Source organism: Saccopteryx bilineata, chromosome 3, assembly GCF_036850765.1.
Source record: "Saccopteryx bilineata isolate mSacBil1 chromosome 3, mSacBil1_pri_phased_curated, whole genome shotgun sequence".
NCBI lineage: Eukaryota > Metazoa > Chordata > Mammalia > Chiroptera > Emballonuridae > Saccopteryx > Saccopteryx bilineata.
In genome coordinates this window covers 31,017,982-31,040,527 of record NC_089492.1, presented here as the reverse complement: position 1 = coordinate 31,040,527, position 22,546 = coordinate 31,017,982, and the positions used below count along the sequence as shown (strand labels likewise).

Sequence of the window (22,546 nt, the reverse complement as noted above, 5' to 3'; positions counted from 1 at the left end):
TAAAAACAAAAGCCACTGTACTATAGTGCTCTATATTATTTCAAAATGTTGCTAATTTGTAAGCAAATTATTTACAATTTAGAAAATAATATATCAAAATTAAAATAGCTACCATTTAAATTGTTTTAAAGCAGACAGGACCAGCAGTGTCCTTAGGCCTTTCAGTACTAGAATAGGAACTATAAAATGCAAATATACAAAAGCAAAAGAGTAAAGATTTATTGGAATAAAAATTCCGATGGAATAAAGGAAAGATAATGCTTAAAAACTACTTGAAGTCTATTTTATATACTTTCCTAATTCAGTTAATATGAGCAAAGTTTAAAAGAGAAATTCTAAAGTAGGTATGCTCTTTCTTGCTCTCAGAAGTGTCAGCTTTGCCTAGCAAAGATTCCAAGTCAAATGTAAAGCAGACTCAAGATTGCTTCCTAACTTCAGACAGAGCTTTCAGGTATAGATGTTATCAGATAGAAACATTTAGAACCTGTATCATTGGTGGACTGAGAATAGTATGTTAATCCTCATAGGTAAAAGCCTTATACTTCAGAAAGCAGCAAGTCCCAACATCTGTTTCTATTAGGAACCAGAAAATATTTTTTAAATCTCAGAGTAGTTTTTTTACTAACTATAAGGGAAAGCCAATCTTTTTCTCTTATTCTTTGCAATGTCACAACTTCAGGCCACGAATCAGAGTCACTTTTCTGAATAGGTTGGGGAAAATAAAAGTTTGGGACATTAGTAGAAACATGATAAAAAAAATGTTAAACAGAGAAAACAGGATCGTACCCAATATAATTATTCTCGTACACTGCAGATAGGTGTGTACATTGGTACAGTCTTTTTTGAAGGCAATCTGTTAAAAAGGTTTCTGGAGCCATTCAATTATTTATGACCTTTGAAACAATAATTCCACTTCTAAAATCTATGCTAAAGAAAGTCCTAGAAATAAATGGGGGGGGGGGGCACCTTACCAGGCGGTGGTGCAGTGGATAGAGCATTAGCCTGGGACACTCAGGGGCCAGGTTTGAAACCCTGAAGTGGCTGGCTTGAGGGCAGGCTCACCAGCTTGAGTGCAGGCTCACCAGCTTGAGCGTGGGATCACAGATGTAACCCCTCAGTTGCTGGCTTGAAGTCCAAGGTCGCTGGCCTGGTTGGAGTCCCCTGTCCCCCCCCCCCCGCCCCCCGGCCCCGTCAAGGCACATATGAGAAAGCAATCAACGAACAACTAAGGTGCCACAACTATGAACTGATGCTTCTTATCTTTCTCCCTTCCTGCATGTCTGTCCCTGTCTGTTCCCCACCCTTTCTTTCGCAAATGAAAAAAAATGGGCCGTATATGTATTAATATGTCCTTTGTAACATGATCCAGACTAGGGAGAACCCACCAATAGACACAACGCATTGATATGCTTAAGAATATTACAATATAGACGATGGATAGAAATTTTATACAGGTATTAAAACAATGGTTATGAAAAAGTATTCTATGTTAAATAGAAAGGGCAGGAGATAAAATTAGTTAAAATTCAAACACATATACAATTATTTCTAAGTAAATATACAGAAAAAGAAATGAAATAAATTAAAATACTATTTTAAATTATATTAACAATGCATGATTAGTGACTTTCTTAATCTTTTTGCTATTTTTCTAGTTTTTCTAAATGTTTGCTGAAACCTCTATAATAAATAGAATTTATGAAAACAAGTAAAAAAAGCACTTGATTCAAAAGTAATTAAGAGTGCAAAAGACATGATTAAATTATTTCTGAAATTATTCTGATTCAAATAGTATCACAGATAGAGTCAGACTTGGAGTAGATACATTTACAAAATCATACGTATTTGTTTACTGTGTGCAAAGGTCTTCTTATAAATCAATCTGACCTAGAAATGTCTCAGATGAGCTGTAATTTAAAAATTTATTAGACATTTAAAAAAGAACATCAGACATTTAATTCAGACATTTAAAAAAACATAAAACTAGCTTTCTTACTCTTTGATATGTACAATTAAATTACTTGGCCATTTCTATGATATAATTTCATAATGATTTTCACATATTATTACATTTGCAAAACTACTATTTGTCTTTTCTCCTTCACTATTTTATATTTAAAAGATTTAAAATTCCAAAATATGAAACGTTCTAAACTAAATACAAAAGTATAAAAAATGAGATTTTATTTAATAACTTTCATTTTATTATTACCAGATGCATACTTTTTGATAATTTATGTTTTCTTATGTCAATACCTGTAGCATAAGAACGAGCAAAACCACAAAGACTCATCTATCTCTCTTGGCAAAGATTTGAGGAGGAGGAAGATGAAGATGAATACTGCAGACTATCAAAAATAGAAACAAATTATCCCAACAATAAGAACTAAATATACATTATCAATTTAAAATTTCATAAAAATTCCTATGAATAAATAAAACTAAGATTTAGCACTATTAATAATCAAAATAAGAAAAATTAATACTGTCATTTATTGCTTACCAGACATTGTAACTAGGCCTTTTATAAATTCATTATTTAACTAAATATGCCCATTACTCACCATAGGATTTATCACATTAAGACACTACAGGTGCGTTTTGTACATGGGTATTTCCTGCAGTAAGTGGTGAGTTCCTTGAGACAATGTTTTACCCACTGCTTACTCCCATGTGTCTTGGCACAAGGTCCACAGATATGTTAGCTGCTTCATACACACTAAATGAACTTATTCATTAAAGACAGGGTAACCAACATCCCCAACTGTCTGGGACAGTTCTAATTCTGGTTCTATGGGTGGTGCCAGCATAATTAAAAATAGTGTACACTGCACTTTCAAAGTGTCCTGAATGGGACAATAAATTACTTGAAAATGCTAATTATAGACAAGTTAAAAGTCTTTTTTTTTTTTTTTTTTTTTTTTTTTTACAGAGACAGAGAGAGAGTCAGAGAGGTACAGATAGGGACAGATAGGAACGGAGAGAGATGAGAAGCATCAGTCATCAGTTTTTCGTTGCGACACCTTAGTTGTTCATTGATTGCCCTCTCATATGTGCCTTAACCGTGGGGCTACAGCAGACCGAGTAACCCCTTGCTCGAGCCAGCAATCTTGGGTCCAAGCTGGTGAGCCCCACTCAAATCAGATGAGCCTGCGCTCAAGCTGGTGACCTCGGGGTCTTGAAGCTGGGTCCTCTGCATCCCAGTCTGACACTCCATCCACTGCGCCACCGCCTGGTCAGGCAGACAAGTTTAAAGTCTTTCTAAAGATTGCCAGTAAAATTTCCAAAATGCACAGAATGACTGAACTAGGGCACTGAGCACTGTCCAGTGGAGTAGCAAGGTCAAAGAGCTGGTGAGGAGCAGAAACAGAAGGACAGAGCAGTGAGCTACCTCACTGCTTCTGGTGCTTACGGTCTCAAGAGAGAGCCAGTCCTACATTTAGAGATTCTTCCAAAGGCTAGGACTTCAGTTAGATCAGTGTTGAAGGGGCCCTGAAATGGGGATACAAGGAATTCAGAACTTACACTATCTCAAGCATCACATTTTCCATAGCTCCACTAGCCAAAGAAAAACTGCCATGAATCTGTGTACTCAAAAGCACCTTTTGAAACAGCATCCATTTATTTTTTTAATGGTATAATTAGAATAGAGTTCATTATTATTATTCTCTTTTCACAGAAGAAAGATTTTATATGATCCATGTTCAGGTAAAACAGTAAGTCAATAAGGTTTTACTGACCTCTGAAATTAAATATTTTTTACTGGTGCATAAATTACACTTAATTAAAATACAATCTGTTATGGGCTGAAATGTATCACTCCCAAAAGCTTCTGTTAAAGTTCTAACCCTCAGTACCTCAGAATGTGACTGGATTTGGAGATAGGGTGGTAATTAAGGTAAAATGAGGAAGGGAGAGTCCTAATTCAATATGACTGGTGAAGAGATTAGGACACATTATACACACAGAGGAAGACCATATGGAGATACAGGGAGGACTCCCATCTACAAGTCAAAGAAAGAGGTCCGCAGAGGAAACCAACCCTGCCAAAACCTTGATCTTGGACTTCTAGCCTCAAGAATTTTGAGGAAATAAAACTATGTTGTTTAATTTGTCTGTTCTATGGTACTTTGTTATGATAGCCCTAGCAAATTAATACTCATATCTAAATACATGTCTGAAATACAGGAGAAAATAAACAGGATTAAAGAAAATAGGCAGTATTAAAATATGCAACACAGGTTTTACACATTCTAAGTGCTAAAATTTTAAACTGCTAAATTTTTTTCAAATAGGAATTTATTTAATGATAATTTCAAGCAAACAGATAAAAGCAAACAATGAGCTAAAGCAAAATTCAGAATTTAAGTAAATATTGGATCTGTCCAAATTTCTCATACTATATAAAAATTTCCATAATTCAGCAAATCAGTATTTTGCAAATAACTAATGCATCTTACAAAATGATGCATGGTAAAAAACAAAAAATCCATTGAATGGGCAAGATAGGCCATTGGATCTTTAAGTAACAGAAAACAAAATGTTCACTGTTATAGGTTCAAATTTCACTAGCAGCTAACCTTAAGAAATTACCACTTGTTGAGTTTTGTTACAGTATCAAAGAAGAATATTCACAATTATCTGAAAAAGCTGTTAAAATACTCCTTTCTTTTCTAATTACATATCCATGTGAAGCTGAATTGTCTTTCATATGTCAAAAATAAAAATAAAAGAAGCTACATGTTCAAGGACAATGCCAAAACTGATGTGTGAATTCAGCTATCTTCTTTTAAGATAAATTTTAGAACTATGCAAAATTATATAAAAGAATGCTAGTCTTCCTACTGATGTTTTTGTTTTGAAAAATACATTTTATAAAATAATATTATGGATGTAAACATGCAATAGAATCATTGTTATTTGCAAGTGAATTAGTAAATTTTTAAATAATTTGTTTTAATTTTTAACAGGAAATATAACTTTACTTTTTTTATAAAAACTCTTTGAGGTCCTTGTAACAGACTGAATTGCGTCCACCTCCAAACTCATTTGTTGAAGTCCAATGTGACTGAATTTGAAAGATTGGGCCTTTAAAGAGGTAACTCAGGTTAAAAACAGTATCAAGAGTAAGGCCCTAGTCCTATCGAACAGGGTTCTTATAAGAGGAGGAAAGATACTAGAGACCTCTAAGTATACAAAATAGTCACGTGATGACACACAAGAAGGTGGCCATCTACAAGTCAAGAAAAGAGGTCTCACCAGAAATCAGCCTCACCAGCACCTTGATCTTGGACTTACATCCTCCAGAAATGTGAAAAAAAATAAATATCTATTATTTAAGCAACTCAATCTATGGAATTTTGTTATGGAAGTCCAAGAGGACTAACAGAGTCCTCATATTTTTAGAAGCTTACAAGGGGTCTTCAAATCAAAAAATTTTAAACTAATGAATTAGACAATAACCATTCAGTTGTATGAATTAAAATGTTGGTAAACAAACTTCTTCACATTTACAAAACTTGGAAAAATAATCATAATTCTCATTAGCAATTTAAAATAGAAAGAATAGAAGAAAATTTAAGTCATCTTTAAAATAGCATTATTTTTACTTGATGTATATAATTACATAGCATTTGAAAGAAAATGAAAATAGTGAAACTGTGAAAGAATTAACACAGGCTACTAAAGCACTTGTTTTGCTTTTCACTATCAGAAAACCAAGCTTGTTGATGTGTTTGGCTAGTACATGTTAACTCTTAGAATATATGTTAAATCAATTAACTTTCTGAATATAAAATCAGACATAAATTGATAGATCGGCCGCCACCCCGAGGGCAGTGCAAACCCACGGGAGGAGAGGGACTAGCTTGCTTAAAGCCACAGCCCGGGACCTTTGAAGCAGCCTGGGCCTTCTTTTAGACAGCTGAACCATGAAAAATTTGGAGGAGCTCTGGCTCTAATCCACACTCTAATCTACATACGAAGAAATATTACCTTGGGCCCTGGCCGGTTGGCTCAGTGGTAGAGCGTCGGCCTGGCGTGCAGGAGTCCCGGGTTCGATTCCCGGCCAGGGCACACAGGAGAGGCGCCCATCTGCTTCTCCACCCCTCCCCCTCTCCTTCCTCTCTCTCTCTCTCTTCCCCTCCCGCAGCCGAGGCTCCACTGGAGCAAAGATGGCCCGGGCGCTGGGGATGGCTCCTCGGCCTCTGCCCCAGGCGCTAGAGTGGCTCTGGTTGTGAAGGAGTGGCGCCCCGGAGGGGCAGAGCATCGCCCCCTGGTGGGCGTGCCGCGTGGATCCCGGTGGGGCGCATGCGGGAGTCTGTCTGACTGTCTCTCCCCGTTTCCAGCTTCAGAAAAATACAGAAAAAAAAAAAAATGAAATATTACCTTGTACCTACTGAGGCAGCGAGGTCATACACTTCTTCCAAGACCCGTGATTAACCTATATAAAGCCTGCTACATCCCTCCTCGGGTGACACAGTTTGTCTGTCTAGGCCAGCCTGCACCCAGGCTAAGTTTTAAATACATTTTCCTTTTTGGAACAGACCAGCCTTGTGTTTTTGGTTCGGTCTCCCCAGTGCCCACCCACCGACCTGGGAAGGGGCTTGGCCTGTCAGCTTTCTCTTCCGGGATAAGGCAGTCCAACCGGAGTCCCTCCAGGTCTGACCCAGTCGGGGCTTTATACCGACCTGCCAGTTGCCCCGGGAGACTAACAATAGGCTTCCCCCCCTCCCCAGTGGACTGGCCCCACAGTTTCAACCTTTCATAAACAAAATAAAAAAGTTTCAGTTTTGCTTCATATAAAAAAAAAATAACCAAACAAATTATAAGATGACAAGAAGAAATCAGATTGATACACTAAGTGCAATTTTTAAACCACAAAACTTATTTTAAGAATAGGAAAATAACAGTAAGAAACTATTTCAGTATGTACAAAAATAAAAGATTTTGCTCTCTTAGTAACTTCAGTTAATACAGCAAAAATGGTAACAAAGCTGTGGAAGTCACTAAGAATGAAAGTTTTAATAGTTACGGGTCATTAATTATTAAGTTATAAAAGCTTTGATGAGGGGAGCCCTGACAAGACAGCTCAGTAGGTAAGAGCATCGCCCCTTCTATAAATCAATAAATAAAAATTAAAAATAAAACAAAAGCTTAGATGAGTGGAAAAAATGTTATTTACCTAAATGAGTTTCAAATTTCATAGACAAATATTTTTTGGGGTTGCTTTTTAATAGCATGTAAATTGTGCACTTAAATACACTTCTATGTATAGTAGTCTAATCTAAAAATCAAGCAAATGCTTAATTTCTAAGGCTCTAATACTTTATTCAAAATTACAATTTAATAATTTTCATTTCATGTAACTTTGTAAAGAAAGTACTAATTCAACTTGGGCTAACTTCTCTTGGTTCAATGTTTGTATGAAAAATAATTATGTAGTCCATTTGGAAAAGTATAATCAATCCATGTGCATGCAAGTATCAATTTTATCTTATGAGAATTTCTCCATGTTCCAGTTACTTCATTCCTATTACATGCTGCAAAAAGCAGTAATAATTTTTATAATCAAATATCACTTCATAAGATACCAGGTGGCTTTCAATATTTACCGTATAAGTCATGCATGAAATTTAAACATTACAAAAAATGACTTACCAGTTGACACTCCTGAAATATGCACATTTTCAGAATGTTCTGCAAGAGCACCATTTCCTAAAATTAAACATAATGAATAAACTAATTTCCAAGATAAAATTTATAAGAAAAATTTCAGATTCTCCCTTTAAAAGAAAACTACATAGAATTACTTGTAATATTTAGAAACTAAATTAAAGTCTCCTATAATATTCTTCAAAACAATATGAGGAAACTCAGTATTTTAACAATAGTAGCGAAAACAAAACAGTTTGGAAATCACAAAAGTGTAGTGTAATATATGAAGGTCAAATATAGAGATCTGACTAAAACCAGAAAGAATTCCCATCAATTAATAGTCAAAAGAGAACTCAAGACTACATCTAGAAAGGAGATGTACTTTTTTTTTTAAGCGAAAGAGAAGGGGGGCGGGGATAGACAGACAGACAGAGGCTGGAAGGGAGAGAGATGAGAAGCAGCATCAATTTTTCATTGCGGTATCTTATTTGTTTTACTGATTGCTTTCTCATATGTGCCTTGAGCAAGGGGGGGGGGGGGGGGGGCCTCCAGCAGAGCAAGTGATCCCTTGCTCAAGCCAGTGACCTTGGGCTTCAAGCCAGCAATCTTCAAGCCAGCAACCATGCAGTCATGTTTCTGATCCCATGCTCAAGCAGGTGACCTCGTGTTCAAGCTGGTGAGCCCACACTCAAGCTGGAAACCTCAGGGTTTCGAACATGGGTCTTCAGCATCCCAGTCTGATGCTCAATCCACTGCACCACTGCCTGGTCAGGCTCTTGTACTTTTAAAAAGGGTATTCCTCTAAGAGCATGTGCAATCCAACAATGTATCTATTGCTAGGGTCACACATGTTGGTACAATTTAAAAAACGTCTTGCATTGTCTCTTTCAACTTTTATCAATGACTCTAATAGTCTTAAGACCATTTGGGGCAAAATTATATTCTATGTTGGTAACCCCTGGTTTTCTATCACTCCTATCACAAAGTTGGGGACATGGAAACATTCAAATAACTTGAACTGATTATCACCCAATAGTGTTTTTAAAGACTACTATTTAAAGTACAGAGGATATTTAGTCCTTTGAATTAAGGTGAATAGTGTTGCTTCAGGTGTTCTTTTTTAAATTTTAATTTGATTTTACTATAAATTATTTTTATCTACCTTTGTTTTTTTTCTTGTACAAATTGTTTATCTTTACTTTTAAAGTTTTCTCTCTCTCTGGCCCTTACGTTGATTTAGCATCACAACAGCTCAGGAATCCAGGGGACAGAGAAATAACTGTCTTTGGAGGAAGGAAACCAGGTGGGAGAAGCCAGAGGGATAAAAGCGAAATTGTCCTTTGATGGTGTCTCTTCAACCATCACAGTTTTGTTTTTTTTGGAGAAAGTAGCAAATACTGCAGTTAACTTTTCTTTTACAACCATCACACTTCTATGATTGCTTGATTATGCATAGCATCTAGGAAAACAGAAGCCATTCAACATTGTATGCACAGTTTCTGGAACAGAGGAGGCGCTATGGATGAATCAATGAAAGAGGTCATGATGATTTAATGAAATCATACCAATTAAGCACTTGATACAGTGACTGACACATTACACCGTGTATAAAATATATTATTATTACAAAGGAATAAAAGTGATAAAACATTTTAGTTGAACTTAAAGCTATATCCTTCAAAACAAAATTTAAAAATGGTAGAAACTGTGAAATAGGTGTATAAACCAATTTTAGTACAGCAATAATCTGACTTTATTTAAGTACTGCACATTAATACCATCTAAGCCATGATATCTTTTTCCAGCAACGTTAATGCTACTGACACAGAATTCAAACTAGAAAGCTCTTTTCTTTTCTTTTTTTTTTTTCTTTACAGGGACAGAGAGAGAGAGAGTCAGAGAGAGGGATAGATAGGGACAGACAGACAGGAACGGAGAGAGATGAGAAGCATCAATCATCATTTTTCGTTGCGACACCTTAGTTGTTCATTGATTGCTTTCTCATGTGTGTCTTGACCGCGGGCCTTCAGCAGACTGAGTAACCCCTTGCTTGAGCCAGCTACCTTGGGTCTAAGTTGGTGAGCATTTTTTTTATTTTGCTCAAGCCAGATGAACCTGTGCTCAAGCTGGCGACCTTGGTGTCTCGAACCTGGGTCCTCGGCATCCCAGTCTAACGCTCTTCCACTGCGCCACCGCCTGGTCAGGTGAAAGCCCTTTTCTTTAATGCATACAACTTATAAAAATTAATAGCATAAACAGAATGATATAAGAAACTGATTCAATAAAATGACAGTATTTGCCAAAAATCAGTATAAACTGTCTAAACCTTTGCTGCTCAAAACCAGACCAATAGAACTGGTGACATTAGAAATTAATAAGAAATGCAGAGTCAGGGTCCTGGCTGGTGGCTCAGTGGACAGAACGTCAGCCCAGTGTATGAATATCCTGGGTTTGATTCCTGGTCAGGGCCTACAAGAGAGGAGAGACCATCTGCCTCTCTTCCTCCTTCTCTTCCTTTTCCCCTCTTGCAGCCAGTGGCTTGATTGGTTTGAGGGCTGGTCCCAGGTTTTTGGGTTTTGTTTTTTTTTTTGTATTTTTCTGAAGCTGGAAAAGGGGAAAGACAGTCTCCCGCATGTGCCGACCGGGATCCACCTGGCACGCCCACCAGGGGGCGAAGCTCTGCCCAGCAGGGGGCAATGCTCTGCCCCTCCGGGGTGTCGCTCTGTCGTGACCAGAGCCACTCCAGCGCCTGGGGCAGAGGCCAAGGAGCCATCCCCAGCCCCCGGGCCATCTTTGCTCCAATGGAGCCTCGCTGCGGGAGGGGAAGAGAGAGACAGAGAGGAAGGAGAGGGGGAGGGGTGGAGAAGCAGATGGGCGCTTCTCCTGTGTGCCCTGGCCGGAAATCGAACCCGGGACCTCTGCACGCCAGGCCGATGCTCTACCACTGAGCAAACCGGCCAGGGTGGTCCCAGGTTTTGAGGATAGCTCAGTTGGTCTGAGCATCAGCCCTAGACAAGGTTGTCCTGTTCTGGGAGCATGGGGGAGGGAGGGAGGAAGAAAGTGAGGGGGAGAGGAAGGAATGTAGAGTCAGAACCCAGCCCTGTTTTACTGAGTCAGAACTTACATTAAAGATCTTTCCCTCTCCAGTGATATGTACCCACATTAACATTCTAGAAGTGCTAGCTTAAACCCCCTACTTCTATATTAGATACAACTGCTAACATAAGCAGGTAGCTAGATATTGATGAGTAAGGGAGCAAAGGGAGTTGGACATTATATTTTATAAAACTTGGAAAGCCTGCTTTAATAAGAGTCAGTATCCCATTTAACTTAATTTGCTAAAAGGCTAAAGAATTCATAGGCTAATTAAGCCCATTGTGCCACTGAACCATTAAGAAAAGGACAGGTTTCTCTACCCTTAAGGGTAAAACCAGGCCTGACCTGTGGTGGCACAATGGGATAAAGCATCAACCTGGAACATTGAGGTTGCCGGTTCGAAATCTTGGGCTTGCCTGGTCAAGGCACATATGGGAATTGATGCTTCCTGCTCCTCCCCCTTCTCTCTCTCTCTCTCTCTCTCTCTCTCTCTCTCTCTCCAAATCAATAAATAAAATAAAAATTAAAAAAAAGGGTAAAACCAATTCATCCTCAAACTATGGGGGAAGGTACTTCTGTGCTTACAATGTAAACCGGAATGGCTGCCTTAAAGGTCTGTCAATAGCCTAGAAGAAGGCTCTGATTGGTTAGTGGGAGGAACCAATACAGGCCTGTGAAATTTTAAACCACTGAGTGGTCGGCTTAAGGAAAGCTAGTTCTTCTCAGCCCCAAAATATATATAAACATAGGTTTAGTAAGTTCTCTTTCTTCCTGCTTGGACACAAGTTTGCCCTGCTCATTTGTTCACAGGGTCTCCAGGCAGCAGCCATGTTTGCATGGGATGTTGGCCCAATGGCCTAACAAGTATGTACAGCCTTTGAGCAATGTCTGGACTGGACTAAGCTTTGATACGGGCTAAATCATGGTGCAGAATATCTGGACTTTGATCTTTATACTGTGCTTAATGAAGACAAGACTGGACTTTTTCCTTGGCAAGACAGAAGGAAATGAGACACTGCCTACCTCTAAGCAACTTTCTATTTTAACTCAGAATAAATCTTACTGCAACAGCCTAAGCTTCTCCAAATGCAGGTCTTATAAAATGCGTTTTAAACACCAGACTCGAACCCCACTTTAACCAGCATCAGAACTGATATTACAACTGTAATTCAAGTTGTGTAATCTGTGTTTTAAGGTTTCCAATATCCTTAAGTTAGCATTTACATTATTCTCAGGAAAGTCTTAATATTATCTATATTTTATACATTTTTTTCTAATTCAGTAAACAGAATAAAAAGGCAGAAGGAAGACAGTAGCATAAAGTAGCGTTTAAGACTAGATTCTGGACTAGACTGTTATAATTCTAATACCACTCTACCAGTTATCTGATGTGTAACATAGGACAAGTTACCTAACTTCTTTGTGTCTTAATTTCACCTCTAAAATGAAGAAGATAATGTTAGGTTAGGTAGTTCAATGGTCCCCAACCTTTTTTGGGCCACGGACCAGTTTAATGTCAGAAAATATTTTCACGGACTGGCCTTTAGGGTGGGATGGATAAATGTATCACGTGACCGAGACAAGCATCAAGAGTAAGTCTTAGACGGATGTAACAGAGGGAATCTGGTCATCTTTTAAAAATAAAACATCATTCAGACTTAAATATAAATAAAATGGAAATAATGTAAGTTAATTATTCTTTCTCTGCGGACCGGTACCGGTCCATGGCGCAGGGGTTGGGGACCACTGAGGTAGCTAGTTAGACATGAGCTAGGGCAGGCAAAGGAGGGGGAGGGATGCACTCCTGGTATGCAGGATCTAGGTAAATCTTTAAGCTAGAAGAGACCTACCTCACCACACCCAGACTAGTAGCCTCGAGTTCCCTGATATGGTATCAGACACACATACCAATACAATGAAGACAGATAAAAAGAAGTAAAGCCAATAAATACCTAAATTCTGTAACTAATTGAGGCACTCATTCTCCGGAGTGAGTTGCCCGCTCAGGTCTTTCTGAGTATATATTCCTGCAGAGCCAATAAACCCTTGCTTTTCTTGCTATACTTTGTCTCTTGATTGAATTCTTTCTCTCAAGCAAAGTAAGAATCAAGGTTTTGTTGTTTCACCAGTAACAATACCTATCTTGGCCTGACCTGTGGTGGCGCAGTGGATAAAGCGTCGACCTGGAAATACTGAGGTCGCTGGTTCGAAACCATGGGCTTGCCTGGTCAAGGCACATATGGGAGTTGATGCTTCCAGCTCCTCCCTCCTTCTCTCTCTCTGTCTCTCTCTCCTCTCTCTCTCTTTCTCTGTCTCTCTCTCTCCTCTCTAAAAATAAATAAATAAATAAATGAAAAAATAAAAAAAAAGGGAAAAAAACCCCAAACCAAAAACAATACCTATCTCACAGGGCTTAGTGGAATTCATTATAATAGAAAAGATAGAATTAATCTAAATCCCCATCAGCCTGCAAATGAATAAACTAATATAGCCTTATTGGTCAAATAAGTTTGTAAATATGATGTATAAGTTTGCTTGCTTAGTTTGCATTGGGTGTGGGGGACAGGCTGTAAGCTGGCAAGGTCTTTATAGCCTGAAGCTTAGTTTTAAGACTAAGCCTTTCCCACCCTTTTAATACTAAGATCTTTTTAACATCTTTCTCATACTAAAATCTTCTAAAACTAAGCTTTTCCCCACACCCTTGACTGTTGCATGATGTAGGGTGGTGCACTCTTATGAGGAATCCCATATATGACTCAGATAAGTGACTCTGTATGAGACTTCCTTACTGTATTTGTATACTGGCTTAAAGGCTTTGATTTCTACACTATAAAATAAGGCACACCGGGGGCTCTCTCGTGCAGTTCCTGCCATCAGCATTACAGAGGAGAGGCAGTCAAGATGGCGGAGTGCAGGAGAAGCCAGTTTGTGCAGAGTCTGTGCAGAGAGAAGGAGATGCGGAACAGAGTGAATAAGGCTGGTGAGGTAGAAACCTTTGTTTCTAGGAAAACTCAGATGAGTCAGTGGCTTTGGAAGCCCTGAATGGAAAGGGAAGTGTTTTCCCACTGTATGTATTTTCTCACCCGCCGGGTGCGAGCTAGGATTAAAGGTAATGGCTCACCAGTTCTTGGCTCTGTTGTTTCATTACCATCTGTCCAAATCAAATGCAAACCTGCACGGGCCAGGCGGCTGTGATGGTGGCCACACTACTGGCTTTACAAGCCTTAAAATGAAATATTCAATAAACTAAAGTAATTCTTATGTACTACCGTGGAAAGATATGCATGTTAAGTTTAATGTTTCAGAATATTAGAATATAATCTAATTTTAACTTTAAAATGATGCAGATAGTTAATATGCATACATTTACATACAAATATGATATCTGTTATCTGTATATATGAGTCTCAAGGTATATACTAATTGTGGAAGAAAACTTTGATACTGGAATTAGAAAGAAAAACCTTGTATACTGAAGTATACAGTGCTAAAGCACTGATCAAATTTGTTACAATAGGCACAAGTTTTTATAAAAATTTTTATTCATATTACCAAAAAGATAAATAAATAATAGGTGAAGGGACTGGTTCATTTCCCATCATTCCAAATAAACAGAATTTTAATAAATACTGTGCAAAATATTATAAAATATTTTTATTTCATAAAAGTATTAATGATTTAAACAGATAAACAATAACTTAAAACATAAAACATGATAATGCTAATTTTCCATAAACTTAGAACCAGTATTATTTAAGTTTTTTAAAAAATCAATTAATTTCTGTTAACATCAAATAATCATCACCTTGTTTGATTACATTAAACATTTCTTATTCTGTCACTTTAAGTGGCTACTTAATTTAGGTATACTGCCATTCTAAAAAGTATTTTTACAAAGATGCCACTTATACAACATAACTATTTCCATGTTATAAGCAGACAGTACCACCAAGTAGCTTCCTTGAAATAAAGCTTACTACATTCTTCTTAATCCTTTCCCCAGCCCGCACCCCAGAAGAAAACCTAATCCATATGAAGATATACATACACTACTACCTCCTTATCATAACTACAGTGCAGCCATGTTAAATATTCTCACAGAAGTCACCCAGTAGAGGTAACTATATATACTGGAAAAGATATATGGTCTGATAAACCATTACCTCTATAACTATACATTATCAGCTGGCTAATTAATGGAGCAGTTAATGAACTAGAAACCTACCTCTCCCCAACCAGTTTTCAAGTAGGAAAAAGTTTCATTGTCACCTATTGTCAGGAAATAATTTTTATGACAATTTTTTTTTAGTTCTGCTAACCAACTATCAAAGGTGATCAATCATCCACATTATTAATGACAAATTGAAACAGGGTTTTGCAGTTTCTGACTGCAATACCAGAGAAAGAATCTTCCAAAAGAGATACTGTTTTAGGAAAGAGGCCATAGGGCATTGGGTTTGAGCTCTGGAACCAGAATCCCTGGGATTAAATCCCAGGTCTACTATTTATTTAGTCAAGAAGCTTAATTAACTATATCTCCTTCTCCTAACATTTGGTTTACTCACCTGAATAATCAGAATGTTATCATTAAAAGACTATCTAAATTTATGGTCTCTACAGAAACTTTATTTTAATTTAAGAACTTGATAGCTATGTGCCAGCAAAATCCTAACTGCCTTACCAGCCTTCCCTAAGCTCATCCTTAAAACAGTTCATTTTACAGATAAGAAAACTAAAGCTTAGTAACTTTTTCAAAGAGCAAGTAATGGGATGGACTGAAAATTCAAATCCACAATCATGTTCCTTGTTTTTAGAGAATTCAGGCTCTACACTAATTTCCATGGCATTTAGAAGTCTGTGTTCCTTACCTTTTTAAAAAGAATTCAGACATGAATATATTTCTTGCTTATTAAAAAATAGTACTGCCTTACCAGGCGGTGGCACAATGGATAGGGCGTCAAACTGGGATGCAGAGGACCCAGTTTTGAAAACCTGAGGTCACCAGCTTTACCCCATGGTTGCTAGCTTGAGCCCAAAGGTCACTACTGGCTTGAAGTTCAAGGTTGCAGGCTTGAGCAAGGGGTCACTCACTCTGCTGTAGCCCCCTGGTCAAGGCACACATGAGAAAATAATCAATGAACAACTAAGGTGCTGCAACGAAGAATTGATGCTTCTCATCTCTCTCCCTTCCTGTCTATCTATCCCCATCTGTCCCTCTCTCTGTCTAAATAAATAAATAAATAAATAAATAAATAAATAAATAAAATAGTTCTTAACTTTCAGAGTTAAATCTTACCTGCTACAGCTATTCCAATCTGTATGGGGGAAACATATTTAGTTTAAAAGTTAATGGGTGGCAGGCCCTGGCCAGTTGGCTCAGCGGTAGAGCGTCGGCCTGGCGTGTGGGGGACCCAGGTTCGATTCCCAGCCAGGGCACATAGGAGAAGTGCCCATTTGCTTCTCCACCCCCCCCTCCTTCCTCTCTGTCTCTCTCTTCCCCTCCTGCAGCCAAGGCTCCATTGGAGCAAAGATGGCCCGGGCGCTGGGGATGGTTCCTTGGCCTCTGCCCCAGGCGCTAGAGTGGCTCTGGTCGCGGCAGAGCGACACCCCGGAGGGGCAGAGCATCGCCCCCTGGAGGGCAGAGCGTCGCCCCTGGTGGACGTGCCGGGTAGATCCCGGTCGGGCGCATGCGGGAGTCTGTCTGACTGTGTCTCCCCGTTTCCAGCTTCAGAAAGAAAAAAAAAAAAAAAAAAAAAAGTTAATGGGTGGCAGTTACAAGTAATTTATATGCTCAGCATCCTACAATATCATTTCCACTGCACAGTGAGAACATTAATCAAACATACATACATCGTACATATATATATATATATATATATCCTAAAAGCAAACATCATTTCTATTTCATTATAAGTGAGAAAAAAGTCCAAAATTTAAATAGGGTGTACCAAAGTCTCCACCATCATCTTGTTTTTCCTATTTCAAAAGCTCAATCTGCCAGGCCCTGGCCAGTTGCTCAGTGGTAGAGCGTCGGCCTGGCATGCGGGAGTCCCGGGTTCGATTCCTGGCCAGGGCACACAGGAGAAGTGCCCATCTGCTTCTCCACCTCTCCCCCTCTCCTTCCTCTCTGTCTCTCTCTTCCCCTCCCTCAGCCAAGGCTCCATTGGAGCAAAGGTGGCCCGGGCGCTGAGGATGGCTCTGTGGTCTCTGCCTCAGGCGCTAGAATGGCCCTGATTGCGTTGCCCCCTGGTGGGCGTGCCGGGTGGGTCCCGGTCGGGCGCATGCGGGAGTCTGTCTGACTGCCTCCCCGTTTCCAACTTCAGAAAAATACAAAAAAAAAAAAAAAAAAAAAAGAGAAAAAAAGCTCAATCTCCTGTGATCAACTTTCCCACTTTATCTTTTCTCTCCAGAAATACTGGATTTTTTTCAAAAAAGTGTCAGCTGTCTTCTTGACTTTGGACTTTTAATACAACTTTAGGGAGGCATCACCTGATTAGGTCATACTGTTTATAGGCTCCTCTAGTTTCCAACAATGTCACTTTTTGAAGATTTATCATATAGACATTACTATTATTTCCTACCAGACCGTAATCTTAGGGACAGAGATTATGAAGTGGTAATATGACATAGCTGGGTTTGTTTTGGTTTGCAATCCAGTGCCTGGCACAGAATATAGCACATAAAATAGGTGATACTCCGTTCATAGCTGCTGAAATAAATGTTTATTGATTAATGTTTTTAGTGGGGGGGGAGAGAGATGAGAAGCACCAACTCATAGTTGCTTCACATTCGTTGTTCATTGATTGCTTCTCATATATGCCTTGCCGGGAGGCTAACGTAGAGCCAGTGACCCCTTGCTCAAGCCAGAGACCTTGGGCTTCAAGCCAGCAACCTTTGGCTCAAGCCAGTGAACATGCTCAGCGTTCCAGTTTGATGCTCTATCCACTGTGCCACTGGTCAGGCTGCTCAAATAACTGAATGCACTGTAGGTTGATACATAAGTAAGAGGCATAGTCTCTACTCCTGAAAAGTTCAAAATATACTGAGAAATAATAATAATAAAAAAGCAAACAATACAAAGTGTGAAATAAAATTAGGAAGCTTCTTACTCAAGTGGGAAGTCCTAGAGGCTTTTCTACTAAAAGTGAAAATGAAAAAATAGGAATTCCCACTATAGTTACTAAAATTTTCTAATGCAATTAAACAACAATACAATTACAGGCATAAGAATTGAAAATAAAGAGAAAAAAGTAAATCTATCTGTAGGTGATATGATTATATATCTAGTTGAAAGACTCAAGACAGTCAATAGAGACAAAATAAAAATTTAGTCAAGGAGCAGAATATAAAAAAAGCATACAAAAATCAAAAGTCTTTGTAAATACAAACAACAGCCAGTAAGAAGATACACAGCAGAAGATGCCATTTTTAGGAACAACAGTTTTTTGAACTCAGACATAAAACTCCTACTGTGGGCCATGACTGATTATGGATTTGCAATTCCACTATGAACAACTAAAAAAGTTGAAATATGTGAAAGAAAGTTCAGACACTGGACAAACAGGCAGTGTAAAACTTCAATCTTTTGAAAAAAGGAAAAGGTATAAGATGAGCCCATTACTACACTGCTTTACGCCTGGTGACTTTCTGGACCCTCCATGTTAAGGAAGAACCCAAGTTCTTCACAAGCTGACAAGACAGAGCCTGGCATTAAGAGAGGTTGAAGCAGCTAAAATATTCAGAGTATTGGGGAAGGAGGAAATATGTAAAAATAAAAAGGACTCCAAAACTCTGTGTCAGGGTTCTAGTCTTAGGCTGAGTGATAAGCTGAACATGTATAAAATGAGATTTCACAAGGATAGGCAAAGAACAACTACTGGAAGCTGAAAGCTTAAACACTTCAATCCCACAGAGTTGCAAGATACTACTGTGCAAGAAAGAATTCCAAAGCGGACTTATTACTGCCATTCTGTTGTTTTCTGGCTATTTTTAAATCCCTTTGTTCTTTTCTTCTCTTACCCTCTCTGTGGTTTATTATCTGTAGTGATATGATAATTTACCTTTTGTCTACTATAGGTTTCTGTTGTGTGGTTATCATGAAGTTATATAAAACATTTATAACAGTCTATTTTAAGCTGATAACTTCAACTGCATACTCAAGCTCTATACTTTTCCTCTTTCTTATTTTGTTTTTTTTTATATTACAATTTATATATTTTTCCTTGTATATTCAGAACAAATTGTTGTATATTTTAATACTAAAATACTATATTTATAAATAACTCAAAACAATTATCTCAAAAAAGTTATTTCAAATATTAAAGTGTCTTTTAACCTGGTCTAATAGCAATAACCTCCTTCAGCTTTTGCTTGTCTGAAAAACTGTTTATCTCTTCAATTCTGAAGGTCGACTCTGCTGGGTAGACTATTCTTGGTTGGCATTCTTTTTCCTTTGGCACTTTGAATATATCATGCCACTGCCTTTTACCCTGCAAAGATCCAGCTGAAATATTTCCTAATTGATTTGTGAGGGTTACCTTGTATAAAAGAAATGTTTTTCTTTTGCTGCTTTTCAGATTCTCTTCTTGATTAACTTTTAACAATTTAATTATAATGTATATACTGCTCTGCTTAATTCTGTCCTGTAAGTTTCTTAAGGGATCTTCACTCTTTTTCAGATTCTGCGTGTGTGTGATTTATTAAAGGATGCAAAATGTTGACCATGGAAGTTTAAAAGAACTTCATAGATGCAATCAAACTACACAGTGTTGTTACCATAGAGTGCCTGCTATACATATTTAGTAAAGCCAAGTGAAAGTATCAAAGCCATATCTAGCTGAGATTCAAAGCAAGGGGAATTTTTAAATGGTGATTTTTAGATTATGGTTTTTTGCAGTTTCAAAATGTTTTTATGATCTATATTGTCACATTTGATACTCAAAATTCCCACATATGTGATTTCTCCTTTACAGATGATGAAACTGTGGCCCATAAATGTTAAGTGATATGGCTAATGTCACACAAGTCATAAACCCAGGAATAAGGCTTAAAATTAGACATCCTGATTCTAATTTCAGGTGAGAAGGAATAGAGAGAGTGGTGTCTCAGGTTACTTGATTTACAGCATGAAGAGAAATATTGGAAAAGAAAAATAACACAATGCTACTTAAGATAGAAATGGCGGCCTGACCAGGCAGATGGTGGCGCAGTGGATAGAGCGTCGGACTAGATGTGGAGGACCCAGGTTCGAGATCCCGAGGTCGCCAGCTTGAGCGTGGGCTCATCTGGTTTGAGCAAAGCTCACCAGCTTGGACCCAAGGTCACTGGCTCAAGGAAGGGGTTACTTGGTCTGCTGAAGGCCCATGGTCAAAGCACATATGAGAAAGCAATCAATTAACAACTAAGATGTTGCAACGAAAAACTGATGATTGATGCTTCTCATCTCTCTCCATTCCTATCTATCCCTCTGACTCTGTCTCTGTAAAAAAGAAAAAGAAAACAAAGAGAGAGAGAGAGAGAGAGAGAGAGAGAGAGAAATGGCAGCGTGAGAGATACTCCCGATCTCTCCCCTTGAAATTTCAACAAATTCTACAACTATACATGAGAAAAAACCCCATATGAACCTGAAATATACACACACCAGGTAGACAAAGGTAGGATTGTGCAAGAAGGCAGGCCAAACACAGAATCTGTACACAGAAAAAAATATGCTAGAGGACTGAGTCTCTTTCCTCACAGACCCGAGGGAGGGAGGCTCTGTTGGCGCAGGCTTTGTCTCAGAGCTGAGCCGGGAGAAGAGGAGAGTCTAGGGGTAAGGAGCTGGGATAGGGGCAACGACCAAGAACGGGGAGCAGAACTGTTTCCTGGAGTCTGCCGCACCCATGATTGCAGACACCGGGTGATTACAGGCTTACAGATGCTGGGTGCACACAAAGCCCGTGGGCTGCTTCTAAGAACTACATAAATAGCTTGTGGAGATCGGCCCATGGGACACTGGGACTTGTTTGATCTGCCTGCAGAGTTTATCCTTGTGAGGCCAGACGCACTTGATCTGGGATCTGCACCCCAATCGCTCGGAAGCTTGGGGGCACCAGCTTGCCAGCTGGGAGTTTCGCATGTGTGGGCAGGATGCCCCTGATCTACGATCTCTGCCGCAACTGCTCCTGAAACTTGGACACCGGATAGTGGTGTGCAGCCCCTGCCCTGCCCAGGGCTGTGCTTTGAGTGCAAACAGTGGTGGTGGCAGACGCCCCCCTCAGCGGTCTCCAGGCTGTTCTCTTCTGTGAGAGGCAGGAGTACCTAGGCACTTGATACCCTGCTCTGTTGAGATGTGGGGGAGGGCCCTGGAAGACCCCTGATCCCCCATTGCTAGAGTTATAAAATTACAAAACCCTAACAACAACCTCCAAACCACACAACGGCCTTGCCTGCATCACTAGACAGCAACAGCAATGCCTCAGCAGAACTCCACCCAAGAATCTCCCAGAGGCCACTCTTGTAGTACAATGCCCCCACCAGAAAAAGGGACAATTATCTCTTGTTGGAGTTCTTAACAATACCACTCATAAATGCCACCAAGGAAAAAGAAATCAAATATGGATATATAAGACAGAGACATAGCTCAGACAGATGATGAAAAATCTCCAGGAAAAAAAAAATCTCAATTACAGGGAAACTTTGGAACTTATTGACAGAAAATTCAAAATTGAAGCTCTAAAAATACTCAGTAAGATACAAGAAAACACTGAAAGGCAATTTAGTGAGCTAAAAAACAACTTAATGATCAAAAAGAGCACTTCACCAAGGAAATTGAAACTATAAAAAAGAACCAAACAGAGATGAAAAACTCAATACACGAACTGAAAACTGAGGTAACAAGCTTAGCCAATAGAACAGGCCAGATAGAAGAGAGAATCAGTGACACTGAAGATAGGCAACTAGAGATACTACAGAGAGAAGAAGACAGAGACTCACAAATTTAAAAAAATGAGAAAGTCCTACAAGAATTGTCTGACTCCATCAGGAAGAGCAATATAAGAATAATGGGTGTATTAGAAGAAGAGAGGGAAAAGGGAATGGAGAACATATTGAAACAAATAATCGAGAACTTCCCAAGTCTGTGGAAAGATTTAGAGCCTCAAATCAAAGATGCAAACAGAACATCGAGTTACCTCAACCCAAACAGACCTACTCCAAGGCTCACTGTAATGAAACTATCACAAATCAATGACAAAGAAAGAATCCTTAAGGCAGCAAGGAAGAAGAATATAACATATAAAGGAAGGCCCATTAGGCTATCATCAGATTCCTCAACAGAAACTCTATAAGCCAGAAGAGAGTGGACCACAACATTCAAAGTACTGAAAGAGAGGTACTACCAGCCAAGAATACTATATCCATCAAAGCTATTCTTCAAATATGAAGGGGAAATGAAAACATTTACAGACATAGAGAAGCTGAGGGAATTTATCACCAGAAAACATCCACTACAGGAAATACTAAAGGGGATTATCTGACAAGATACAAAGAAAAAACAAATAAAAACTACAAGTAATAATTTTAAGAAAACAACAATAAAAACAAGGATAATCTGTGACAACAATAACATAAGAGGGGAGAGGATAATAATCAGCTGCAGCAAAGGAGGATGGAATGCAAAAGCACTCATGAGATGATGGACTATTAGAAATATAATTTTTCTTATAATAACCTAATGGTAATGACCCCTGAAAATGCCACTACTGAAACACATAGCTTAAAAAAAGAAACAAAAGATAAAAGTATCAAATACCAC

At 38.7% G+C, this 22,546-nt stretch overlaps 1 protein-coding gene across 2 annotated transcripts in view; it reads right to left on the bottom strand.

Annotated features, from left to right (window-relative positions):
- The window catches only part of LRP12 (LDL receptor related protein 12), a 123,474-nt gene that overhangs the window by 44,137 nt on the left and 56,791 nt on the right, over positions 1-22,546 (bottom strand). Inside the window, exon 2 of one of the 2 annotated variants that reach the window (XM_066265838.1) lies at positions 7,660-7,716. The exons of the other annotated variant lie outside the window; for it this stretch is intronic. Coding sequence (XP_066121935.1) covers positions 7,660-7,716 — 57 coding nt within the window. The remainder of the gene's footprint in view (positions 1-7,659; positions 7,717-22,546) is intronic. 2 annotated transcript variants of the gene reach the window in all.